The sequence below is a fragment of the Piliocolobus tephrosceles genome, chromosome 4 (assembly GCF_002776525.5).
Source record: "Piliocolobus tephrosceles isolate RC106 chromosome 4, ASM277652v3, whole genome shotgun sequence".
Classification (NCBI taxonomy): Eukaryota; Metazoa; Chordata; class Mammalia; order Primates; family Cercopithecidae; genus Piliocolobus; species Piliocolobus tephrosceles.
This window is the reverse complement of record NC_045437.1, coordinates 114354763-114364825: the sequence shown is the minus strand read 5'-3', so window position 1 is coordinate 114364825 and position 10063 is coordinate 114354763. Positions and strand designations below refer to the sequence as shown.

At 44.8% G+C, this 10063-nt stretch overlaps 1 protein-coding gene across 1 annotated transcript in view; it reads left to right on the top strand.

The window, feature by feature from the left end:
* The first annotated feature begins 2025 nt into the window (after positions 1-2025).
* Positions 2026-10063, top strand: part of SIMC1 (SUMO interacting motifs containing 1) — an 87435-nt gene continuing 79397 nt past the window's right edge. Inside the window, exon 1 of the mRNA XM_023185096.2 lies at positions 2026-2285. Within this exon, the coding sequence (XP_023040864.1) occupies positions 2157-2285 (129 nt within the window). The 5' untranslated portion in view covers positions 2026-2156. The remainder of the gene's footprint in view (positions 2286-10063) is intronic.

The following is a 10063-nucleotide window of genomic DNA, read 5'->3' as shown; positions in this document are numbered from 1 at the left end:
AAATCTGCTGGGCATAAACTCCCTGTCCACCAGACCAGTGGTTCTCAGTGTGGTCCCCAGACTAGCAGCATCAACATCACCTAGGCACTTGTTAGAAATGCAAATTTCAGGGCCCTACCCCCAAAATTCTTTTTCTCAGTCAGAAAATCTGATGTGTGATTGTTAGTTCATTCTCGAATTACTATAAAGAAATACCTGAGACTGAGTAATTTATAAAGAAAAGGGGTTTAATTGGCTCACGGTTCTGCAAGCAGTACAGGAAGCACAGTAGCATCTGCTTCTGGGGAGGTCTCAGAAAGCTTACTATCAAAGTGGAAGGCGAAGAGGGAGTGGAGGTAACATAGGGAAAGGAGCGAGATGGGAGGTGCCACACACTTTTAAACAACCAGATCTCAAAAGAACTCATTATCACAAGGACAGTACCAAAGGGATGGTACTAAACCATTCATAAGAAACCACCCCCATGACCTCATCACCTCCCACCAGACCCCACCTCTAATATTGAGGCTTACAATTCAACATGAGACTTGGGTAGGGACACAGATCCAAACCATACCAGCAACCCAGCGCTCTGTGTTTTGCTGCTTTTGTTTTTGTTTTTGTTTTGCTGTGTCCCCCAGGCTGGAGTGCAATGGCGCCATCTTGGCTCACTGCAACCTCCGCCTCCTGGGTTCAAGCAATTCTCCTGCCTCAGCTTCCCAAGTAGCTGGGATTACAGGTGTCTGCCACCATGCCTAGCTAATTTTTGTATTTTTAGTAGAGCTGAGGTGGGCCAGGCTGGTCTCGAACTCCTGACCTCAAGTTATCCACCCGCCTCGGCCTCCCAGAGTGCTGAGATTACAGGTGTGAGCCACCGCACCCGGCCGCAATCTGTTTTAACAAACACTGGGTGATTCTGACGCTCACTAAAGTGTGAAAACCACTGCATTAGACAGTGCTTAGAGAGGCCTGATAACCATTCCTTTGGGAACAAATCCCCCTCCTATTAAACACATTATATTCTTTGGATCTGTTAACGTATTTTGCAAAATTGTTGGAGCCTGAGCAGCAGGATTTTGTCAATACCCCGCATTTAGTGTACCGATAGGTCCTATCTTGATTTTAATGGTCCTAACCTACAACCAGCCAACTACCCACCGATTCCTCCACTGGTGACAACCTTTTTCACCTTTATAACTTCTGCTATTCACAACGTCTAATTATTCATGGCCTCTGCTGCTTCATTGCTTCTTTTGTGCACCTTTTCAGCTTCTGATCCTGATACCAACTGAACAACTGTCTACGCCAAGCTTGTTTAACCCCCTGCCTGAGTCGCAAGCGGCCCATTAAAACATTATGAGATTCCCCCCGCCCCCCCCCCAACTCTTTTCCTTTAGGTCATCAGCTATCATTAGTGTATTTTATGTATGGCCCAAGGCAATTCTTCTTCCCCGGGAAGCCAAAAGATGGGACACCCCTGCTCTAAATCTCAGTTTAAACTCCTGAGAGACACATATTGTTGGTGAAACCGCAAAACTGGTACAATTTAGGAGGATAATTTGGCATCATTTATCAAAACTACAAAAACATGGCATTTGCACCAGTAAGTCCACTTTCAGGCATTTATCCTACAGATACACTTGCGGATCTGCAGCAAAAAGTGGGGTCTCTCTCCCCTAGCTCGGCCAGAAGCCAGGTCACCTACCCTCGGTCACTCGGGGGCCAGGACCCCTCTCCCTGTCCCTCAGTCAAGGCCCTCTCGGTCCGGGAGGCACTTCACACCTGGGCCAGGTTGGGGCTGGGCGCGCGTCACGTCAGTTGGAAGCAGGTGGGGAAGTCCCCGCGGCCTCGGGGTCTCGTACGCCTGCCCCCAACACCGGCCGAAGCCAGCTGCGACTCCATTTTTCTTTTTTTTCTCTCTCTCCTAGGGAAGTGAGGACCTGCGCCGCCGCGAAGCACAGCGACCCCAGCCCTGACACCAGCCGCCCGCCGCCAGTGGGCGGGGCTTGGCGGCCCGGCGGGGCGGGGCTCAGGGCGGGCCGGCGTGGGGATGGCCCGGGTTGTCGCTGCCGCCGTCGCTGCCGCCGCCTCCTCAGAAGCAGGAACCGAAGTCGCCGCCGCCGCCGCTGCCTGGGTCGTCGGCCGCCCGCGCGCTGGCTCGGTCGGGGCCCGCAGCCATGGAGGACTTCATCGTGATCTCCGACGACAGCGGCTCCGAGAGCTCCGGGGGCGCCCGCCCGAGCCGGTCGCGGAGGCTGCGCCGGGCCCTGTCGCGGACCCCTGGCGCGCTGCCCCGCCGGACCGTGGTGAGTGAGCGTCGCCTCGTCTGGGAGCGCGCGTCTTCGCGACCCTCTGCTGGGCCCGCCGCCCCCTTCCCACCCCCTTGCGCCTCACAGCTGCAGCCACTTCCCGCCTTGCCTCCTTCCGGGCCTCTCGGGCCCCGGGGAGCGCGGCGGGCCGGGGCAGGGACAGGGGCGGCCGGGCCTCCCGGGCTCAACGCTGAAGCCCGAGAGGACTGCGGCTGGAAAACGGCCGAGCACATGGACGAGCTCCTGGCTCGCCTGCTGCAGGGGCCGGGGTCTCAGGCCGGGGCCGCGGGCGTCCTCAGAGCCTCGGCGGGATGTGGGAGCTCGGGTGTACTGGCCCTGGCCGAGGCAGGAAAGCAGGAGCCTGTAATTGTTTGGCCTGTGGTGGGCACAGATGTGTGCAGGGAGGTAACAGGAGCCCAGGCTGGGAGGGAGGGAAGCGCGGGCCTGGGCCAGATGGTGGCCGCGCTCCAGGGCCTGACTGCAGAGCAGGGGCCCGATTTTGAAGTTGTACAGGAGGGCGATTTATTTCCTCAGTAAGCAATTACTCCGTACCCAGCCCTGAAGGAACAGGGAAGGAAACCTCGCGCACTATTTCTGTTTCCCCCAGAACCCTTTCATTTTTATCATTCATGAGGTGGTGAATTATCTGCCTTTGGAGAATCCTGCATAGATGTTTATTGAATCCCTACTATGGACCGATGTTGCAGGGGCTGGGGCTACAACGGCGAACACAACATCCATGGTCCCCTCATAAGGTGATGCATTCATCAGGTGGTTATTGAGGACCTACTCAAGGAGTGGGAGGTGGAGCTTTTCTCTCAGAAGGCTTCCAGCGATCTCCCCAGCCTCCCAGAGCCATCCCCCGGAAACACAAGGATTATCAAGCTGATGTGATGTGTATAGATCATACAGTTTACCATGCTTCTTATGCAAATACTCCTTCAAGACGTTTCCTAGCTTCTGCTGCCGCTGTTCCCTTTCCAGCTAGTTTACAGTCCCTAAACCTCCATTGGGAAGCCCTTCTGTGCTCGAGGTACAGTGCCAAGTGCTAGGCGATCACTATAGAATGAATAGCATACAAAACTAGTTAATATATATTATTTTTCAAGCAAGAGGGATTCTCAGTACGTACGTCTTAGTAACAAATTTAGTTGAGTGAGGCAGCTCATGAGGTAGTCAGAAGAGATTTCCGAGATAGAAATGACCCGACTTCATGAGTGAATGGATATATCTAGGGCTATCGCTGAATGTAGCGGACATGATGCACAATAAATATTTGTTGGATGAAAGAATGATTGAAAGAATATGGGGAGAGAGAATGGTTTAGATGGATGTTTGACAAGTATAAGAGGAGTGCATATAAAAGTAGCAGCAGGCTTAGGATGAAGGAGATGCTGAATTCAGGTGGGACCTGTTGGATTGACAGTGTTAATAGGAAATGTAGATGGATGTGGCCAGCTCAGTAGTTGGAGAAAAGGCAAGAGTGGAGATATTTGGCAATCATGCAAACAGAAAGGAGTATTGAAGGCCTAATAGTGACTGAGATCATCAAGGAAAAGAGTAGAGAGAGAAAAAAGGAGGAAGGAAAAAAATACTGCTTTCCTCCTAGTTCCTCCTCATTCCTATAGCCCCTTCTCTCAGTACCTGTTTAACTTTGCCCTTCTCACTTGCTTCCTTTCCTCCCAAGTGTTGTCCATTTTCCCTCGTTCTTGTCCAGCTTCTCTCTTCAGTGGTCGGATGCCATCCTTATCCCAGTCTTTTGTGGTCTTTCACACACGTACATGGGTGTGCTCTCTCACCGTTCCCCTCCCTTGTGACCACTCAAGCAAGTATTTTGATCTGGAGCCTTTGAGTTGAAATGAAGGGCAAGTTCCAGAGAGCAGTACCCAATTTAAATCATGCTTCTCCAATATTTATTCCAGCTCTCTAAAAGCTCCAACCTTATTCTTGTTTTATCTTTTTTGCAAGTTACATAAGGGTGGTATGATAACCATGTAAAAGATCAGAGGCATTGAGAGACTTGCAAGGTTATAAAGTCTAAAAGTGCCCTTTTTTCTGTAGCTTTTCCTGACGGCCCTGAGGTCAGAGAGACTTCTGAATCAGTATCTCCAACATAGCAACTATTTGAGTTTTGGAAAGTTCTGTCAGCTCTCAGCTTTTGAGCCTGAGAACATTAATGCCTACGTAGCAGGATGGTTTAAAATTTTTAATGAGACAAATGCAAGGAAAGGGTCTCATATAAATGATAGCTTTTGCCACTTTTTGTGTTGTTTCTAAGCCCAGGCCTGTCCCTCTTGAGCTTCACAGGCAATGAGATAAAAGAAGCAACTTTCACATCTTTCTTTCTTTCTTTTTTTTTTTTTTAAATAAATATTGACTAAGGGAAAATAACTTGCTTGAACTTAAGAAAGCCATATCTAATAATGAAGTTGACATTTCTGAACTCTTTATTCTTAACTCGGGCATTAGTCTTCACTTAGTTGATGAGGTGTGTTTCTGTGTTTATTATGGCTTTTCAGTTTGGGGTTTTTTGGTTTTTTACTTATAAAAGCAGAACATTTTCAGATAGTTAATTTTGTGGAACTAATTATACAATTTTTATAAATGTATAAAGAAGAAAATTAAAATCGCCCATAATCTCACCATCCAAAGATAACCAATGTTGCCGGGCACGGTGGCTCAAGCCTGTAATCCCAGCACTTTGGGAGGCCGTTACGGGCAGATCACGAGGTCAGGAGATCGAGACCATCCTGGCTAACATGGTGAAACCCCGTCTCTACTAAAAAATACAAAAAACTAGCCGGGTGCGGTGGCGGGCGCCTGTAGTCCCAGCTACTCGGGAGGCTGAGGCAGGAGAATGGCGGAAACCCGGAAGGCGGAGCTTGCAGTGAGCTGAGATCCCGCCATTGCACTCCAGTCTGGGGGACAGAGCGAGACTCCGCCTCAAAAAAACAAAACAAAACAAAACAAACAAAAAAAACAAAAAACAAAGATAACCAATGTTAACATTTTGATGTATGTCTATGCAAATGTTTCCTTGTGAATGCACATGTGAATACATACATACCTGTGTGTCCTCCCCATACATGTTTTTATGACCTCCACTTAATGGATATTATGCCTTCGTTTCTAAATTTTCTCTAAGAACCCAGTGAAAAATTCCCTCATAATCTTTATACTCTTGTTCATTTGTTTATTAAGTTCCTCTTAGAAGTTACATTGCTGAGTCAAAAGGTGTGCCCTACTTTTGATATATGTAGCTAACCCTTGAATAACATGGGGGTTAGGGTTGCTAACCCCCCCCGTGCAGTTGAAAATTTACATATAATATTTGACTCCTGGAAAGCTTAACTACCAGTAGCCTACTGTTGACTGGAAGCCTTACCAATAACATAAGCAGTCAGTTAACTCATGTTTTGTATGTTATATGTACTCTTATGATAAAGTAAGCGAGAGAAAAATGTTAAGATCATAAGGAAGATAAAATACATTTACAGTACTATACTGTATTTGTCAATACCATAAGTTTACATCATCTGTTTGCAAGATAAATCGTCTATCTGAAATAGTGGACAACCATAGCTGCAGACCTTTATCTGTGGTGCATCTCAAGCAATTCAACTTTCCTTATGATGTCATGACTTTCCTCTGCTTCCTGGGAGCACATCCAGCATCACTAGTAGCATTTTGTATGGGTTTCATGGTGTTATTCAAGGTTTACGATATTACCCTACACATGATAAAAAGAAAAAAAAAGTGGAAAAAAAAAACCCAGGAGAGAACACTTTTTACTGTAATATACAGTTTAGTGGAAAGTAATGCAGAAGTTGATTAGTGTCACATGGTATTTTAAGTGGATACTCACCACACTTGAGCTCACCACCACAGCAGCAGGAGATGTCTGTGGTAGTAGTACAGTATTATCACAGTAGTACAGTGTATTCTATGGTTAATTTTATGCAGTTGTGATACAAATTAAGAAAATAAAAAATAAATTTAAAGATATACAATTGTGATTTAATATTGCATCTTTACATTTCTGTCAACTGCAAATGTCACCATGTATGGTCAGTAAGTGATTGTGTGCATAAATTTTGATAAAGTTTAACTTTATATAATAGATTTGTGTTGATTTTATGGTAGTAAATGGATAGAATAGGCTAGTATCTACATGTATTTTATGCATTCAGGACATATCTTTTGCTTAGTTTTTTTCCATTTTTATAGGCTATGGAGTTCACCTGTGAGTTTTTCAAATTGTTAGAAATCCAAAACATTTTCCAATATATTTCTTGAAAAAAACTCTCTTGTAAGTGGACCCATGCAGTTCAAACCTGTGTTGTTCAGAAGTCAACTGTATTGCCAAATTTCCTACAGAAATTGTGCATTAATATTCTTACCAGTGGTATATGGCCAATCATATCCCTTTCTCTGCGTCCTAGTCACCCCTAGGTATTGTTAAGTTATTCCATAAATATTTATTGAACACTTATTATATACCAGGCACTCTTAGAGGTGCTGGGAATACATCTGTGAAAACCAAGTCCCTGCCCTCATGGAGCTTTCATTTTACTAAGGGGAGACAAATAGTAAACAACTCCATAAATGTAATGTCAGGTGATAATACAGAGTGTTGGGAAAAAAAATAAGGTATTTTTGTTCTTTTAATCTTTGCTGTTTGATAGCCAGATTCCATAAGATGTCATTATTTTTAATTTTTCTCATCGATTATGATTCATTTATTCAATAAGTATTTATTGAGCCTATGCTGTAACCCTGGGGACCAGAGGTGAACAAGATGATAATGGAACTACATTCTGCTGTGGAAAGGCAGTAAACAAACTAACAAATAAGAGAACAGTATAATAGAGAGTAACTTTGGTGGGATTGGGAACATTTGATTGTGTTTTCAGAGAAGGCCTCTCTGAAGAGTTAATATTTGATATGAGACTAAAATGACAACAAATTAGCTATGAGATCTAGACAAATAAGGCATTGTCAAAGGGAACAGCAAAACCAAAGGCTTGGAGGCAGGAATGAGTGTTCCAGTAAGGAATGACTTACTGGAAGAATGGAAAGCCAGTGAGGCTGGAATGTAACGACTGATGGACAGAGTCAGACGAGATGAGAAGTGGGTAGGTTAGGTTCTAGGGCTTTAGACCACAATAAGGAATTTGGATTTTATTGTAATACAGTAAGAAATGTTTGAAGGTTTAAGCAGGACAGTGACATGATTTCATTTACTTTTTTTTTTTTTTTTTTTTGAGACGGAGTCTTGCTCTGTTGCGTTGCCCAGGCTGGAGTGCAGTGGAGCAGCTCACTGTAACCTCCACTTCCCAGGTTCAAGCGATTTCCCCCACCTTAGCCTCCTGAGTAGCCGGGACTACAAGCGCGCCACCACACTGGACTGCTTTTTGTATTTTAGTAGAGATGGAATTTCACCATGTTGGCCAGGATAGTCTAGATCTCCTGACCTCATGATCCGCCCGCCTCAGCCTTCCAAAGTGCTGGGATTACAGGCGTGAACCACCGCACCCGGCCTTGATTCACATTTTTTAGAGATGACTTTAGCTACTGTGAAAAGAAAAGATGGTAAGGTAGGGAGACCATATAATTTATCATCCAAATGGGAAACTTTTGCAAATGAAAAGGGATGCTAACTGGACCAGGATGTCAAGCAACAGGTGAAAACTGGAACTGTCCCAAACAAACCAGAAGTGTAGTCGGTAGTCGTCCCACTGTAAGAGGGGAAGAGTGAAATTAGGGAGATCAGTTAGAAGGTTGGCTATAGTAGTCCAGGTCAGAAATAATTGTAGCTTGGACTGGAGTGGTGGTACAGACTGGGAGAGTGGAGGGATGTAGATATATAGTGAATAAAATCAACAGGTCCTGATAACTTGGATGTGGATAACAGGGGGAAAGGAAGGAATTAAGAAGGATGCCCTGAGTTCTGAAGCAAGTGAATGCATGTTGGTGTCATGCACTGAAATGAAACAGACTTGGGAGGAACAGGGTTAGAGGAAAGATTCAAGAGTTCTGTTTTGAAGGTATAAAACTTATGATGCCTGTGGAATAGCCAACTGGAGATGCCAAGTATAACATTTGTACTGAGTTTAGAGCTCAAAAGAAAAGTCCTGACTAGAGACACAGATTTAGTCTTGTTAGCACATAGGTTATAGTAAAGTCATTGGCCTGGATAAAATCATCTAGGTTGAGGCAACAAGAGGAAGAGCATCCAGGACCTAGCCCAAGGTAACACCATAGTGCATAGCCCAAGGGAGGAGGAGCAGCTAGTGAGGTTGGAGATAAGGGAGTGTGCTCACATATAGTAGAGCCAGACATCTTGCTTATGTTTATTGGAAACACATAGATGGTGTGTGCTAATTCCCTATGCTTGTCCTTTGCCCGTTTTTCTGTTAGGGTGTTTTAACGTTTCTTTTTTTTTTTTTTGAGACGGAGTTTTACTCTTGTTGCCAAGGCTGGAGTGCGATGGTGTGATCTTAACTCACTGCAACCTCCACCTCCGTGGCTCAAGCGATTCTCCTGCCTCAACCTCCCAAGTAGCTGAAATTACAGACATGCGCCACCATACCCAGCTAATTTTGTATTTTTAGTAGAGACGGGGTTTTACCATGTTGGTCAGGCTGGTCTCAAACTCCTGACCTCAAGTGATCCACCCGCCTCGGCCTCCCAAAGTGCTGGGATTACAGGCGTGAGCCACCGCACCTGGCCAACATTTCTTACTCATTTGTAAAATCTACTCATGTATTAAAGACTGGTGTTGGTGGAATTGTATCTCCCAAAAAGATGTGCTGAAGTTCTAATCCCCTACTACCTCAGATAATGACCTTATTTAGAAACAGGGTCATTGGCAGATATAATCAATGAAGATGAGGTCGTGCCAGGTAGGGTGAACCCTTAATCCAACATGACTGCTGTCCTTATGAGAAGAACACGTGAAGACACGGGAAGAATGCCATGTGACAGTGGAAGCAGAAACTGAAGTTATGCAGCTACAAGCCAAGGAACACCGACGACTGCTGGTGACGTCAGGAGCTAAGAAAAAGGCATGAGACAGATTCTTCCCTGGGGCCTTCAAGAGAACATGGCTCTATAGACACCTTGATTTCAGACCTTTAGCCTCCAGAACTGCGAGAGGATAGATTTCTGTTGCTTAAATCCACCTAGTTTCTGCTAATTTTTACTAGGAAACTAATATAGCTTCCTGTCATACATGTCACGATTTTCTTTCAACTTTTGATTTTGTTTTTGTTTAATTACAGAAGTTTTACATTTTTATATAGTCAATTCTACCACTCCTTTTCTTTGTGATTTCTTAGTTGTCATGCTTATGTCAATCTAAGTAACAGACAGCGACTCTCTAAAAAGAAAGTTATATTTATTCAGGAATGGCATTGCAACAGGAGTATATGAGCCATAATAAACTGTGTATGTATTCAGGGAGGTAAAGGAAGGCAAAAGCTTTTAAAGGAAAAAATGAGGAGGATTACATAGTTGTTTAGAGATAATTATCCTTATCTACAAGGATTAATAACAAGGGTGGCTCCAGTCCAAGGTCAGACAGGCAGTTGCTGGGCAGACATCCTCATGGGAGTATTTTTTTCTGCAAGGTTGTGGTTTTTGCAGAGCCTTTTGTGGTACTTCTTATCAGGCATTTGTGCATAATAATCTTCTCTTCATGGCCTTCCCTAGCTCTGTTTGTCAAGGTCTTTCTTTCTTTCTTTCTTTCTTTCTTTCTTTCTTTCTTTCTTTCT